Here is a 17,523-nt window from a genome sequence, read left to right as displayed (position 1 = left end):
GTTACAGAACAGATGGAAGCCAGAGTGTTGTTGCATTAGAAAAATGTGAAGAGGTTATAAAGTTTCAAGTTATGGAAATAACCCATTGGACTGATTCCCATAATTGACGTTTTAGCACCATGCAGTCACAACCCTACCTGAACTTTATGAAACAAAATATGCTGCAGCAGGTTTGTAAGACCTGTTGTTATTGAAAGGACGTCATGATATGCCCGCCTGCCCCTAAAATAAACATACCAGCCCCAAAAATAATCATATCATCCCCTAAAACAACCATATCATCGCCCAAAATAAACATTGCTTTGACATCTATGAATTACATCAATAAGATACATTGTTTTGGTAAATTTGTTCTGAGCTCTCTGGAGTTTAGAGAAATAAAACATCCTCTCTGGTAGGTAGACACTGCGCCATTTCTGCTCAAGCAAACCAAAAGGTTTTGAACAGTACAACTATGTCAAACAATGAGACCATGTATCTTTAATCTATGTAGCCAATATATCGCTGCCCCTGTAAGCAGAAAATAACAGAAGTTTTGCGGAGAATAATATTTTGGATGAGTTTAAGAATGTTGTTTGCCAAAATCACACAGTGTAACTACACTTGTCTTATATATGTTGCAGTAATTGAATCATTGAGGCAATTGGTTTGCATAAATTTCAGTAAATACAATCTTTTTTCCTGCTCTACATACTTAGCTAGTAATTTGCCAGTTAGTTCCCCAGTCTGAAGATCTGGGCAACGTCTTGATTCAGTCAAATCTTCTATCCTTTATCTCCCGAACTCTGATATTCTACTACAGGGGTCACCAACCTTTTTGAGACTGGGAGCTACTTCACGGGTACAGAGTAACACAAAGGGCTACTTGTTTGATACACACAAAAATATTATTGGCTCAGACTTTATAATAAGAGTATGACTACATGCTGATCATATTAATGTTAGGGACTACTGATAATAGTTATCAGTAATGATTTACCATGGCAGATATGGTTAATTGCTATTATGTGATCAGAAGTTCTTAGTTCAGAGTTTTAAGTTTGATTCCCTTTTGGAGCTTTTCTGTGTGATTCTAAATTGTCCACAAGTGACTGAGAGTCACGATTGTTGCAGCTGCAGCTGTACCGCTGTACACATTGTGAGATTTTCATTTAAATAAAAAAACAGAAAAGTTATTGTGTTTTTTATTATCCAACCCTCTTTACTATTAACAAAATTGTGGAGAGAAGAAAAAGTTGTTTTGTGCCAAAACATCTTGTATGTAGCACATCAGTTTGCTTTCTCTGTGAGCTAAAAATGATGAGTGGAGTTTGAACCTCCTAGTTCTAAGATCCCGCCTGAGATTTTTACAGTGCGCGGTTCTTGTGGGTCGCCAGTTTATTAGCTTTTTAACTTAAAAGCTGACGGGTCACCCGTTGGCTGACACCAGCAGATTTCGAAATAAAAATGTCCGACAGATCGGAAGGTGAGAGCAAAATAAATCTCATGATTACTTTTAAGAATAGATTGGAGACATATAATTTCAAAATTATGAATTTCATAAATTATTATACAATAATAACTTCATTATTTTATAATCTATTGCCTTTATTTACAGTTTATTCTCTGTTTTGATATGGAGATGTTAATTTCTAGAGATAAAGTTAAACTTTATTGAGTTCCTCAAAAGGTTTTGGAGGTATTGATAAGAATGTTTTAAATAAGCTTTGATAATGTCCCTACTGAGTAGAGAGTTAAGTAAAACCACTGGATTTAAAAACATGGACTGCATTCATCCTGAATAGACAAAAGGTTATAATAAATATTTCTCACAGACTACTACACAATCCATGGTATTGAAAAGTGTCACTATTTTCTTCTGTAGTCCATCCATCTATTTTCTGACACTCTTGTCCCTAATGGGGTCAGGAGGGCTGCTGTGCTGATCTCCAGTGAGCGTTTCGGGTGAAAGGCAGGGTACACCCTGGACAAGTTACCGGTCTATCGTCTGTAGTAATTGGGTCAAACGCCAGCGCAGTCTTGTGATGTCATGAGGGTAAGTCACAATGTAAATGCAGTTTTGGAGGAAGAAGCTATGGAGTGATGATGAAGAAGACGGTGGTTCTGATGAAGGACTGCAACCCTATTTTTTGAGCCATACAGTTCAAATACCAATAATAAATTCAACTATTCTGTGGAGGAAGAGTAGGACAATGCAGTGTTGGAGCTGGATAATCATCACCTCCAAATGAATGAATGGAGGTTTGGTTTTTGTAGCATAAACAGATTTATGCTAAAATAACCACAGGTCTGAACCTGAAACTATCTTCATCTATCAGACGTTTTACAAAATTTAAATAAACAAGATATTGTTGAAGTCAAAGGGTTACACATCCAAAGTCAAAAAATCTTAAGAGATATTTGTGTTTCAGAGAAAGACCACTGAGTAGGAGGACACAGACAGACAATTAGGTTCTCTCAAATTCCTCTAAATTCATTAATGCTTCATCTCCATTTCCACAGCCTGACCTTCAATATGTAGACCTGTAAATGACTGACAGTTGCAGCAAGGCTTTATCACTGAGTTCCTAAACTTTAATATCTATAATTGTTTGTGAAGATATATTTGTATTTGAGTGTTTCTTTTATGATTGTAGGTTTGGTTTAGAATAATTAAGATTTACGTTGCTTGATAATCAGATATTGAAACTTTGCTTATTTTGTTTGTGAAGCTTTCTTTTCCTCCTATGCCCACAAGAGGGCAGGCATGTGCATCCGAGGCTCAGTAAAGATTCAATTTCCTATCTGCATATCTGTTCCAGGAGCTTTTTCCTGGAGCCAGTATCACCCCGCTGCCTTTCCACTGCATTTACAGGAGCAAAACAAAATAACCAGGGTGGAGAGGCCCAATTTGGAAAGTAGAGCATTTTCATTATCAGGAACTTTTGGATGGATATTTAATGAGGAACAGGCATAATTTCAACATTTGAATTCAGTCATTCATAAGAAGAAACAGTATGATAAACAAAGGTTTATGGGGTGTGGGGGGATTTCTGGTATCAGAAATGCCCCTTTTGCCTGTTAAATGTCTCAGACTTTGGCTTTTTCTGCTTATGTATTTCCTCATGTTTCCCACTAATGAAAACAGCATTTAAATGCATTTTGTTTAAACTGAGCATTTACTAAAATTGGAGAGAAACTCACCAGGCAACAATACAAGGTAAAATAATATTTTGGGCAATGTTTTCTTTTTTTCTTCAAAGCAGAAATGGAGGTACTCTGAATAGCCTGTTGTGCTGTTATTTTTGAAAATCTGGTTTTAAGGTCTACCACAATACATTTAAAATGGTTTTCTAAGAATTCATGCAGAAAATGAACATAGAAGAGAAGCTAACACACAGGTCCCGTAAGTGTAAACTATACAATCCCAGTTAAAAAGCATGATTTTTTTTTTCTGATCGAAATATTGTAATTCTCATACCGTTATTACCATCATAGCTTAAGAAATTATTCCTTTGATGTTTTTTTTTTAAAGAATCAGGCAAAACTGTGCATTACCAGAAAACACAAAATGTTAATCCATTTGTTCTGTTATTATGTTTTTGCTAGAAAGTGAAGATCTTTGCATCCATTATTGTGTGTGTTTGATTTTCAGCCAGCTTGACTTTCTTCCTGCAGAAGTCACACTGTGTGGGTGAATCCCTCTAGTCTTGGAGGAAAGGGTAGAGAAAAGACCTCTCATATCCAGGCACTGAAATAGACCAGAGCTCTGATTCAGTCTCTCACACAGCACAATGAGTGGGAGGGAACAGTGGATACAGCGGCACTCGCTGCTCCCACACATTTTCCAGCATCTTATGTTTTTTAGCACGTGTGTTCAAATGCTCAGGCCTGAAAGACATGTACCAGTTTGACTGGTTTGTGTATGTGTGCAATTCTGGAAAGCTTAAGATTTGTTTATTTAATTATAGTTTGTAATAAGATGCTTATAACATTTTGTGTCTTTAGACTTGATATGTAGATGTGGAACTGATTGTTTTCCGATAAAAGACATGTGCTCTCTGTCTGCCCACAAGAGGGCAGCCAGATACAACAAATAAATAGTTTGTATCCTGTTCTACAGTGTTGGGGAAAAAAAAGAGGATTCACCTTTCTTAACTGGAGCATTAATGTGAAATAACATGTTATTTTCTTTAGTTCTAAAGGTATGTTTTACCTTTGTGTTTTGTTTTTTGTTTTTTGCTTTTTTCTGCTATTCGGTAAATAACGACTATGGAATCTACTGTGATTTTTTGTACACGTAATAATTACCAGAAAACTCAAAATGTTAAAAAAACGAATCTATAAAGTATTTTTGCTGTGTCCAAATTACATGTAGGACACATAAATCAAAGACAGTGCTCTTTCTTTTCTCACGACTGGAGTTTTACATGTAATAGAGAGTATGAATGGATTGTTTAATCTTTTATATTTAAATTTATAATTTTTGCACCTATGAATGCATTGCATTGAATAATGGATCATAAAGGATGTGGACAAAGGTAGAGTAGAAATGACAAGACAGAAGGTCAGGCAAAGGAACCCCACTGGGCCCTGAGTTGAAAACACAACGACCCAGACACTGAATTTCTGTGCTGGCTGGCAGTGACTAGAGAGGCCTGGCTGCTATGAGGCAAACCTGGGTAGCAGAACAGATTTTAGGTCGTTGAAGAGAAACTGAATGGCAGATTCTGTATGTGGGAGTCAATAAAGACTGGCGGAGAGATTACTTTGGGGCTACCAGCCCAGGACTGACCACTGAGGCTGAAAGAATGTCAGCAGACTGGACTCGGTTAAGCACAAAGACAGAAAACTGTTACAAAATCATCCACTGTGTCAGGGAAGACCTTTAAAATATCTGATGAAATCCAACTGAACTTTTGCTTTTGGTCATTTAAATATGCTACAGTGACATTTGCCTGCCCATTTTGATACAAAATGCAAGCACCCTAACAATGCACAGTCTCAGTCAACGAAATGGATATTGTTGAAAGGTTTGCTCACTAAGTGAAATATGTTTTATAGATGAATTACAAAACAGACTGATGTTTTCAAGTCTATATTTTTGTTATTTAAGATTATTTTGTCCACTTGTAGCTGGTGAAAACGCAGCATTTAGACCAGATGAGTGGAGTCAGCTCCTCTAAATTTGAAGTCATGATACTCAGCTAGAATAAGGTTGGGGGTCTTTGTCTCAAGCAGATCAGCTCGAGAATCTCGGTGCCTTGACTCATGAGTGAGAGCGGGATAAAACAAACAAAATAGATTCTTGACGCAAATTCAAATTTAGATTTAGGGTTAGGAGCTCCATCACCACATATGAGTTCATATCTGCTCTCATCTTAAAGTCGGGGAGGTTTGGATATTCGAGCAGGTTCACTTTCTCTGCAGGTCCGGTTGGGAGGAGCCCCCAGCACAAGAACAAACAAGAAAAACTATAAATCTCTTCTGCCCTGGGAACTCCTTGGGAAAGGCTGTCGCTTGGGAAAGGGATATCTATTTTCCCTCGTGGACCTGTTGCCCTCACATCATGATCTTGGATAAGTGGAAGAAAACAGACACATAAAAGTTTAAATCAATCAATCACTCTTCTTGAATGGTCTTAAATCCGCTAAAAAAAACGTGTTCTTAAATGTGTGTATTCACAGCCGACCTCAATACCTTTAACTGAGTTTCTGTCATCACTTAATGAATCACTCAGGGGAGAGCGCGGGGTTGTATCAAGTTTTGACCTATTATAACACCTGTATCATAAAGATATGTCTAACAAGTAAACATAAATATCCGTGTTGCTTTGATCACCTTCCATTGCAAATGTGCAACGTTGTTAAGCTGGACCTGGAATAAGATCAAACAAAAGCCTTTGTCTTATAAATGGTCATCTAAAAATAAAGTCGGCGTTGCAGGTATGGCATGCAGAGCTGTCCCTGGCCTCCTCTCTGTCATATCCTTTCATAACGTTTGTGGGTCAAGTTTATTTGTGTGCTTATGGTGTGTGTGCGTGCGTGTGTGTGTGTGTGTGTTTGCTTTGCTCAGAGAACACATGTGAATGATGTGGTGATGCATGCGAAATGTGTCAAGATAATACTCTAAATCGCTTCATTAGTCCTTGTGTATTACAGGAACACTGCAGCAAAACAAAGCCTGCGCTGTCTTACATGGCTGGCACTGGTTTGTACTCGCACACAGACGTTTGAAGGGCAACGTATATAGAAAGGGATTTGTCATCTAAAGCAGGGGTCCCCATCAGTCTATCCAAAAAATGTACCTCAAGGCAGCGTGTGGTGAGACCTCAATGCAGAGGCTGAGAGAGAGGGGCCAGGAGAGGATCGCTGCCCTAGTTCCATCCTGGAGAGGCAGGGGGCGGGAGCCAGGTCGCACACCTCAAACCCCACCAGCTGGTTTTCATAAAGCGTTGGAGAGCACACACACCTCAGGAGCAGCTGAAGCAGGAGCAGAGTGTTGAGGACCATCCTCGGGACCAAACCAGTTTGCTACCAGGAGCTACTCTTCCTCATGACTGCACGGTCTACAGGTAGGGTTCCCTGTTGGAGAACTATGAACAGATGCTTCATGCCCCTTGTGAACAGTGTGATTTTACACTAACTCCCCAAATTATCATAATATGATTGAGGATTTTCAAGGTGTACTGAACAAGATTCGATTAAATCACATCATGAGCTTTCTTCCTCTGACTAGAATAACTCAAAGCCTGTTTGAATATTCTCTCTGTTTGTTTGTGTTATTTATGAGTCACTGGTTGTTGAAATTAAACTTTGATTCTGCCCAGCATCCTGTTAAATGCCTAATACTTTCATTGCTTCTTGACAAGATTCTGTCTTGCTCAGTGAAATCCCCTGGTTCTCCTGGTTAATAAATCTGCTGTTTAATGCATGATGCCGCCACCAGACCACCTGCCACACATTCCCCTCACTTCAGCAAGTTTCCAAAGAATTAAAGAAATGAAACTGAGTATAAGCTCTTTCGAACATTGTTTTAAAACAGCTGATTATTAAAGCAAATAGGACATTTTCATAATCCGCTACACTATTTGGTAAAATATGCTGATTCCAAACAGTTGCATTGCTGTGAAAAAGCTAAGATTTTGGATTTTTAGTGTAAAATATTCATGCTGAATAAAAAGATAAGCCATAAATCTTGATCTTAACCTCAAAAAGGCTGAAACATCACCCAATGTAAGATATTTAATCCTTTTTCTACAAAGAAATACAAACCAATCAGATGTAACATAATGACCACCTGTCTCATAGTGTGCTGTGGTGTCTGGGACCAATATGTTAGCAGCAGGTGCTCCGGGTTATAAAGGTGAGGCCTTATGCCTGTCATTTGTTTGTCCAATGCCCCTCAAAGATTCTTTACTATCTAGGTTGGAACTCAAGTCAAGACCACAAACCCATTGTTCTCCAAAAATATCTGAACTATTTCTGCTTGTAGCAACGTTATCCGACTTAAAAGAGATCAGACAACTGTGCACTTAACAGCACACACCTTACTGACAAAATTAAAAACCAAGATCGGTGGGATTGGAAACTTTAAGATTTTAAACATTTTTCAGATATAGGAGCCTTCTATTGTTGTCACTGGGCAGGTTAGGTCAGACCAAGCTAAGTCCTTTCAGGACAAATCGCTGTGTCCTTGCCATGTCTATCATCACTTCAAGCGTCAGGTTGGGCACTGAGCAGGTAGACATGGGGAAATACAGATACATCTGTTCAACAACCCTGCACAGGCACAGAAAACCTCTAAGGATTGGTTAACCAAACATACTTGTTTTGATCACTGGGAGAAAATCAGAAATGAACACAGACTTACTGTTTTTCATTAGTTATCAAGTTACAATAAGTGAGTGCAACAAGTGGTTTAAACCTACACTGCTACAATGTCCTAAAAATATTTAACATTTTTAACTTTTTTGTATAGGAAAGGCCAAAGGGACTGTGTTTCACTCACAACAACATATTGTCCTGTTATTCCTGAATTAAAACCAAACCCAAATGCAGAACAAATGTGGAAAAATAAGAAGATTTAGAGGCAGAAATGGCATAGTTAAGTGAAAAAGCCTTTTCCCCTTTTTGACGTGCAGAGGGATAATCTCAAGAATTCAGTTATTTCAGCATATTGTCAAGGCATAAGGACAAAAACCATCATCTTAGAGATGCAGTTGGTACTTAAAAGGAATGTGAGTTTGACAGCATCTCATGTTGACATTTTTTATAGTGGAATAAACTAGAAATCCTGCTGCATGTCTCCAGAAATTCCCCACTTGTGCAGAGTATTTTCAAAGCTTTAAGAAACTATTCACCTCCCTGTTGTTACTTAATGTCCCACCAAGAAGCCATTTGCAAGCAGGAGATGCACGTGACTTACCCATGGCAGGATACATCTGTAGGGATCGACACTGAGAAGATGTCGACTTTTGTCAGTGTCATCACAGTGGAATCCGAGAGACAGACGCCGTTGACAGAAGAGACGGTTGTGATGCTGCGGTTGACAGATGGTTGCCCTTGCCTTTTCTGTCAAACGGTCATAAAGCATTCTGCCAGCATATCTGACTCTGAGTCAACATTCTGCACCAGCGTTTCGTGGAGTGAGATCCATAGAGCTCCATAAATCTGGTAATTATGTCTTCACGCAGTCACTTTTGGGACAGATGAAACAACCGAGGCTCCCTCCTTTGCGCTCTGTATCTGGAATGCATCCCAATGACTGATGAGAAGTTTTAAAAAAAGAGATGATGGACTTGTGCTGTGGGGATGAGTAGGAGGGGGATGCAATGTGGAAAAAAAAAATAGGAGAAAAAGTTGAACAGACAAAAGAATATTGAAAATGATCTTGTGCAGATGTGATGCAGGGATGACTTTGTGGACTTCTTGGAAGGATTTTCCCTTTTCATCCGATTCCAGCATGACTAGAAATCTCTAATGCTGCTCTAGGAAGCAGTTTTGTGGCACTGACCAAAGAAAATCACTGCAATCATAAACAAAATCGTTACCAGGACGAACCACAGGGGGTGCTATCAAGCGATGCGGACAGATGCTGTACCTGTTGGAAATCCTCAGTTCATTTCTGCACAGAAATCCATCAGTCTCTTTTTGTGCAGCATCATGACAGCTCATTTCAACTTCTGCACACTCACCTCGTGGCTGTTTCTAGCAGAGTTCCAGGAGGTTCTCTGAGAACCCATTAAGGCAAAGCGCATCGCCTTGAGGTAGCGCTGTTTACTGAGGCTTCGGGATTCAAGCCAGAATGTAAGAGCTTTCGACTGGCACACTTTCAAACTGGATCAACAGAAGAAAATAGAAACCTTGGAGGTGCTCGTGACATTAGAAGTACGTTTGCAGCTTTGTCTACGCCACAGTTACGCCTCCAGAGTGCAGAGGAATTACACCATCAGGCCAAAGCAGGCATTGCTGCAGGCAAAAATAGCTATTTGAAGATGAAGTAGCAGCAAGGTAAAGCTGATGCAACTTCCCTCCATTTATTCTCGGAGGGTTGTAGGATTCTAAAGGAGGCGTACGCATTGCAATTTTACACATCGCATTGAGTTTACACTTCCTTGGGATGCAAACAGCTGTGAGAGCAGTTTGCTCAGAGCCCTGGAGGGAGTTCTCCACAGTCTACAAACTTCCCCTTGATGTCTTTGGAGTTATTTATGCTCTGGCTTTGAGACCTAATATCTTCATGATGACTTTCACTTCATGAAATGTTTGTGCAAATTACCTACAGCAAGCTGGAAGAAACAGAACCATCAAGTTTGATTTATTTGGGTTCGAACTGTCAGAGTTAGTGTGTCGGAGTTCTCCACGAAGAGAACTAAGACCATGACATTTCTGCCACTTTCGTTTTGAATTTTTCTGAGATAAGGATGTAATACAGAATCACCACCAGGAATGATTATGTGTGTTCAATCTGTGTTACTTCGAACAGTCACAGCAACAAAAGTGAAATCTAGAGCATTCACAAGAACAGAATATTATAAAGAAAGTTTACTAGAGACACTTTAGGGTTTGTTTCAGGACATCCAGTAGTTCATAAACATGTATTAATCTGATTATTTGTTTCAAAGGGGCGTGAACATTATAATTTCACTTCTGAGGAACAAACATGTGGCTATTACCTCACACATACAGACAAAAGAGTCAAACTAGCATAGAGCAGTGGTTCACAACCCTGAACATGAGACAGGAAGAAACAGTGGCATGGAGCAAACATAATGAATGAGCAGTGAGTAATGAGTCTGTGAGGTAGATATAAAGAGGAAGTAGTGAAGGAACTAAGCAGGGAAACTGACTGCAGCTGGGAACGAAGCGAGTGAGGGTTGATGTGGGAAATGACTGGCAGCAGGAATAAATGGCAAAGTGACTTAAGGCAAAAACAAAGATGAAACTAGAAGGGAGAGAACATAAACAACAACAGAGATAAATCCAACACTTAGAAAGAGAAACTAAACTTGAAGAAGGAATAAATAAAAGATGAAAATAAGAAATTAAGAAATTAAGTCCATAGCTGCAATATGACAACAAGATGCTTGGTATTGGTTGTGAGAACTGGTTTTTCCTTCCTCCACATGCTCAAATCTGCAGTACAACTCACTGTATTTGCCTTACAGATGTCTAAGTAGAAATGAACTGGTTAACTATCTATAACAGATGTGTCCAACTCAAGGCCCATGGGCCAAAACTGGCCCACCATAGCCTTTTATGTGGCGCTCTATAGATTCTAAATTAAACACTAACTGTACTTAAATATTATGTTGTCAACCAAATCAATTCCGTTTTTATCTTTTTACTTGCAAATTATAACAATCAGCCCCTCCAGTTTCTTGTGAATTTTTGTGGAAATTCACACAAAATCAACAAAACCTCTCACTTTTTAAAACTAATATGTAATTGGGATTTTATTGCAGATTTTTCTCAAAAATTATCAGAAACTTTCTTACTTGCAGTAAACAGCTGCCTCAGCCTTAACTGATGTCAGATTATAGTGGATTATCTATACAGCAAGTAATAAAAAATTCACACTTACCGACAGAGATAAACGCAAATACCATAGATATTTCCAAATTAGTACCACATACATGGGATTTTTATCGCAAAAAAAATCACAGGAAGTATCACAAAATGCTGGAGGGACTGAAAAGAAAAAGTTAAATTAATTGAGATTATAACAGGTTTTATCAATACATTCCGGCACAACCGGCCCTTTAAGTGCATTCATGATCGTGGCCCAAAACAAAAATGAGTTTGACACCCCTGATCTATTACTAAAACATGTTGCTGCGACAACGACGTAATTGACACAGCACATATCCCTAGTGTTGAGTGTTCACTTTACATTTATCTCAGATTATGAGACTTTGCTTTACTCTCAGAATGCGGGCAATGTCTTGGATCCAATAAACCACGGATTTTTTTCTTAAAAACCTACAAATGTAATTCAGCACAACGTGTATTTTTTTTTTTTTTATTTTTTTTTTTTACAAGTGTCGACTCCATCAATTGCCAGCACAACGATCTAAATAAAGCTGCGTCAGCCTCGAGGAGAGTGGATGTTCAATGAACCAGGAAATCTGGCATTGTCACATTATTGCTACATGGGGGAAAGTAAGGCGCTGCTCTGCTCAGTGGTTTTTATACTTTACTGCACTATACCACTCTAACTTATCTGCACTCAACAGCTGCTCTGAGACTAGTCTTACTTTAATGAATTTTTAAGAAGGTTGCATTTTGAAGGTCGAAGAGTGGACCTGCATATTTCGTTTATGATTGAAGCCGCATTGTGTTGGTTGTGTGGGGGAGTTAAATGTGCAGCATACAGAATCATGCAAGAGGTAATTAGGCAGCTTAATCTACCCTGATACTATGTCTAAGGTGGATGTCGTAAAGCAACAGAGTGCAAGCACACACACACACCTACACACACACACACGCACACCCACACACATCTTTCCCATTCACATGTAGCTCTCTCTCTTTTTCTCTCTCTGTGTGGAGCCATAGTGTAAAGCGCCGCAGCTCTTCCAGGCGAACAGTCAGAGGCAGTTGCCTATAAACACAATCACACAGACCCGTCCTCATTCAGCGACCGGCTCTCTTTCTCACTACACGCTGCTCCTCGCCTCCTCACAGCATCTGCCTCCTTCCGGAGCGAGGTACCATGCATCCTCCTCTCCGTGCCTCCTCCGTTGCGCTTATCCGTTGCATTTTTAGGGTCCCTTCACCACCCAGGGCTCTCGTGCTGCAGAACCAGGGACCATAAAAAAAACCGCAGCTCTGTGACTTCCTACAGGAATTTGGAGACAGATCAAAGCTTTTTTTCGTTGTTGTTGCTTGCGAGGGAAATGCTGCATGTGTCTGGATACATATCTGCACTGGACTCCTGCACACTGTGAACACAGACTGATCCCTCTCAAAAGTTGTGAGCGAGTCGGAAGACACCCAGACAACCGTGCATCTTTCTATTTGACCGCCGGCAACTCGCTGTGTAAGAGCACCAGCATCAGTTAGGATTTGTTTTTGCGCCTGCCGCTGTTTATCAAGAGACATTTTTGCATGCACGGTTTTAAATCGGCAAGCCTCAGCCGCTCTCTGAAAGCATGTGTTTATCCTTAAGATGTGTGTCCGGGTGTGAGTATCTATAATTATCTCGCATGCTCGTCAACAGTGTCAGTAGTAGTCCTGTCTGGTGGTACAGTGTTACTCTCTTCACTTCAAGAGCTGGACTAAAGGTTTAGCTGCAACTTAAGGATAAAAAGAGACAGACACCATAACACATTTCTGCATCACAGATGAGTACAAAGGACGTAGTTGAAGAAGAAACCAAATTTGGTTTGAAAAGTTGTGAAAATGGTGAAAAGATGTGTGGAAAGTGGCAGCACAATGACAAAAAACTGGTCAATTTCAACTTCTTTTACATTTGAAAAAAAATAAAATAAAAACAACATGGGAGAAGAAGGCACATAGACTAAAAATTTTTTTTAAAGTTCCTCCCTATAACTAAGTTCATGTTCTAGCTGACCGCTTTCTTATCACTTCTCTCTTCATCTTCATCCTTTCTTCAATTTCCAGGTGCAGAGAGACTGGCTCGGGAATCCCCGTTGCAGCTTCTTCACACTCTGTTGCTGACATTTAGCATCCTTGTCAAGACTGTATCCCTGACATGTCCAGCTGTGAGAAGCTGCATGAGACGGCGATTCGTCCGTTAGAACAAACTGAACAACCTCATCATTGCCTCTTGCAATTTCCATATGAGATTCAGCAGTATTAGGCAGGACTGGCCCGGACCACTCACTTTCAACTTCACATAGTCTGAATTCCAGCTTGCGCAGACAGACTAGAAGACTCTCAAGGACATTAAGGACACGAATAGGGTCTCATTAGTCTTGGAGCAGCTTGTGGCTGTCTGCCAGCAGCCATGCAGGTGTCCTTTGCGTGTACGGACCACGGGCTGAAGGCCCCTCGCAACGGCGAGCACAGCAAGCAGAACGCCACCAGCCCCAACACGACCAGCCATGCGCGAGCCCGCTTCCGCACCGTGGCCCTGATCGCCCGCAGCCTGGGCTCCTTCACCCACCGCTACCACCACAACCTGAAGGAGTCCACTGCCAAGTTGACCGGCATGAAATACCGGTACGTAAAATGGTGACGACAGAGTCGTTGTTGTTTGCATGAAGAAAAAAGAAACGCAGCAGGTGGTGAAAAGAAAAGAGCACAAGGAGGAGGTAATGGTAAGAAGGGAAGAAAAACGAAGATGAGCTGAGCGACAGGTGATGAGTGGGATGATTGATTGTGACATTCTTCCAAGCTGCATATTTATCTTTTCAGACTGAAACGTGTAAATTAAAAAGGTTTGGTCTTTGAGGAGAAACTCAAGCGCGTTCCAGTACAGCCACAAATTTTAGTACATTAATTTTTGTTATTTTGTGAGCATTATCGGGAAGCGGAAGACAAATGTCACATTATTCTTCTGAATATGTTAGAACAAATCTGAAAGATTTCCCTTGCATTGCCTGGGAATATCTAGATGGGCTGGTGACTGAACAGCAATTTTCAAGTCTTGTCACAGATCCTTGGTTAGATTTAAACTGCTGACTGGAGCATTTTAACACATAAATAAGTTGTCATTTCTTCTGCTGTAGCTCTGGCTGCACGTTTGTCGTGCAAAAGCAGCTTGTAACAAATTGTCTCTCTGGATTGCCATCTTTTTATCTCCATGCTTCTCCTCTCTGTGGGTTGACAGCTTCCCTGTCCCCACTTAGGAAAAGCATTCCCGCAGCATGATCTTACCACCACCATGCTTTCTATGGAAATAGAGTTGTTTGATGTCTATGTCTTGATAGCTAAATTAGGTGAACCCTTGATTTTATTTTGGAGATGTAAGAGTAAAGAGTCTGAGTACAAATGCATGTAATTATGTGAACATTTTGGGAAATAGTAGGAAGAATCTTTTCCTTCCACTCCATGGAGAATTTACTGACAAACATTGACCCAAATACAGCAGTTACGATAAATAAGCAAAAAATAAAAATAAAAAACATCATTCCCTTGAAATCGAAAAGCACACAGACTTTTAAAACAACAACACAGAATGCCAGAGAGGAACTGGACATCCACAGTTTGTGCTTCCATGTCAACGTTGGGTTTTCTCTTTCGGGTCTTAGTTTAATACTCTGACTGTGCTGCATGCAGCTCCGTTAATGACTTGCCACCATCGCACAGCACATTCTGGAAAGTGTGACAGTAAAGCTGTGCGGTGCGGGTGGCGGAGCTCATCGTGTGTGCGCTTGTGTGGGAGTTGTAACAAAGCTGGGCCAAGTAAACAATGCTCTCTTATCTCCACGAGTGGGTTCTTAACCCAGACCGTGGGAGCAAAGCGGGAGTTTTCACCCCACCAGGGAGAGTGACATCACCGTTTACCTAGGCATGAGAGAGAGAGAGAAGAGAGGATGAAGTTAGAAACATAGAAATGGGACAGAATGAAAGAGTTCACACAAAAGAGGCAGATTTGATGCACAGGGGCTAAACTGTGATAAGTGCCTGTCACACGTTCTAATCTCGTCTCCATGACAACCATAATTTCTTGAGTTCTCGACAAAAGTCTGTTGATTCCTGTTCTAAGCAGTTCAGCATCTGTTTTTGAATGGTTTTTTGTCCAAGAAGTTAACTCAGGACTTGGATCATTGCCGTAGCTTCCTACAAAACAGACACCAGCTTTACCTGCTTTCACCTCAAAGAATCAAACAGCGTACTCCACGTCCCCCTCCTCCTTTCTCTCCAAACACAGGAATCAAAGCGCTTACAGCAGATATTTTTGTTCTTTTGGATGTTACCTGACAGGGAATCTTATCCTCCCCCCACCCCTCCTGAAGTGAAGACAAGTTCAGTACCGAACCTGTGTTGTATAAATTCTTTGAAGTTCTCTCGTGGTTTTAACAAATCTCACAGAGATTTCTTTCTCCCAAAGACGAGAATCGTGGGCATATACCCTTCCTGGCACATTAGGTTCAAGCACATCAGTGCATGGATGTGCGTTTGATGTGTGTGGCATTGAGCTTTCACACTGGGAACATCTGAAGGCGTAGCAAGTCGAAGCAGAAAAGTGGAGTGCACAGCAAGCAGGCCTAAACTAATAATACCACCACCCCCGGCATTCTCGCTGTCATGGTGATCCAAATATAGTGTCCTTCTAATTGCAGTGTTCCCTCGTTGCAACTTTTCAAGATTTTTTATTTTGTCTCAAAAAAAGAAAACATAGAAGCATGTTTACAGCCTAACATATATAATTAGCACAGGTACAGTACCCTGTCATGCTGCCGCCATGAACTTAAATGCTGGCTGCATCTAGGTCTTGGTTTATGGGGTGCATGCTCTACCAGTGCAACATTTTTGCATCATTATGTTATTAAAGGGTAGACTCATTGCTAGCCTGCCAGTTGGTGTCTTCACCACAACACAATCTGACACCCAAAAAACCAGTTCAGGTTTTTTGTGATCTCTAACATTTTCTCTTCTCCGTCCACCTTTCCTATAGGCTCTGACCAGCTTCTCTGACTTGCTCAGCAAAAACGTCCTCACAGCATGATGCTGCCATCACATTGTTTTGCTTTCACTCTTCCATAGGTAGCAGACTGATTGAGTTTATGACAAATAGTCACCTGAGCTCCTCCAGAATTACCTTGAGCCACTTTGTAGCTTTTCTGAGTAATGATGTCCATTAGTTTAGGAGGAACCCGTGTCTTGGTAGATTGGTAGATGTTTTGTGGACTTTCCATTTTCATAAGGGGAATTCAGTAGTGCTTAATTAAATTATAACATCTTGGGATATTGTTTTATAACCTAGCTTTAAACTTGTCCAGAACATTCTTCCTGACTTAACTGCTGTGTTCGCTGATGTTTTTTTAATCTCTAACAAACCTCTGAGACTTTCACAGAAAGCTGCCCAGAGATTAAACTACCCACAGTTCAACTCTGTTAAATAATTAGGGGACTTCTGACTTGTTCTATCAAGTTGTATGAGCACAAAGATTCTGAATTCATGGCATGCTAGTTTTCAGATTTATTTCTAAAAGGATTCAGGACCATGGCTCATTTTTCTTTTCCTTTTAGGTATTTCTTCGTATTAGTCAGTTGCATAAGATCATAACAAAGTACGTTCAAATTTGTGGTTGTGATACAGAAAAATAGAAAGTTTTAAGGGCTGTCAGTACCTTTGCCACGCACTGGAAAAAAAAAAAGTTTTGTTAATAGTAGGGAGGTCCTGGTTGCCTCGGTTAAGCCTTTTGACAGTGTTGTGAGCTTGAGGATGAAGCTGCTTGGACGGTTTAAAGTTGCACAGCAGAATGACGCAGAAATCCCTTCTGTCAAGGCTTATCAGCAACCAGCAGAGAGTGAGTTTGCATGTATACATCTGTGTATGCAGAGTTTTTTTGTTGTTGTTTTCTCTGTGCTAGTCAGAAAATGGGTTTGGTGCTGTACATTCAAAGGTTTTGGCAACAAAAGCCCACAAGAAAGTCAAATGAAACTTTTAAACTGAACTCTAGTGATTTCTGTCCTGCTTGTTAAACAGAATCAGCCTGAAAGCTGATTCTGTTTAACAAGCTCACTCTTGCATTCACAGATTGCGTCTCGTGCGCTTCTGCACTTATCGTTTTAATTAGTTTCAATATTTTCCTCCTCGGAGTCCCCTCTATTTAATAAAGCAATGAACTACCACAGGCCTCGCAGGGAAAGTATTAGTGAAATTGGATTCTGCTAAACAATCTAATTTCTCCCAAGTCCCAAGTTTGTAAGTGGGATCTCATCTGCGTGGAACTGAAAATAACCAGCGATTTGCATTTTTCTGCTATTGTACATACAGTTTTATAGGGGAGGTTTGTCAAGGACATTTCCAGAACATTCTACCGTAGATTATTTTTACATTTTAAGCAGCAAGTCAGCAAGAAATCTGCTGTGTTCTTTGGATGGCAGCTCATTTATTTAAATCCCT

The 17,523-nt window shown here is 40.3% G+C and overlaps 1 protein-coding gene across 5 annotated transcripts in view; it reads left to right on the top strand.

The window, feature by feature from the left end:
• Positions 1-6,432: 6,432 nt before the first annotated feature.
• The window catches only part of kcnab1b (potassium voltage-gated channel subfamily A regulatory beta subunit 1b), a 37,524-nt gene continuing 26,433 nt past the window's right edge, over positions 6,433-17,523 (top strand). The window contains exons 1-2 of one of the 5 annotated variants that reach the window (XM_044133790.1): positions 6,433-6,553; positions 13,107-13,667. In XM_044133790.1, the coding sequence (XP_043989725.1) occupies positions 13,453-13,667 (215 nt within the window). In that variant the 5' untranslated portion in view covers positions 6,433-6,553; positions 13,107-13,452. Of the gene's footprint in view, positions 6,554-11,531; positions 12,523-12,573; positions 12,666-13,106; positions 13,668-17,523 lie in introns of those variants that run through there. The other 4 variants (XM_044133788.1, XM_044133787.1, XM_044133791.1 and 1 more) reach the window with 4 other exon arrangements.

This window comes from Gambusia affinis, linkage group LG12 (assembly GCF_019740435.1).
Source record: "Gambusia affinis linkage group LG12, SWU_Gaff_1.0, whole genome shotgun sequence".
Lineage (NCBI taxonomy): Eukaryota > Metazoa > Chordata > Actinopteri > Cyprinodontiformes > Poeciliidae > Gambusia > Gambusia affinis.
This window is presented reverse-complemented; position numbering and strand designations above follow the sequence as displayed.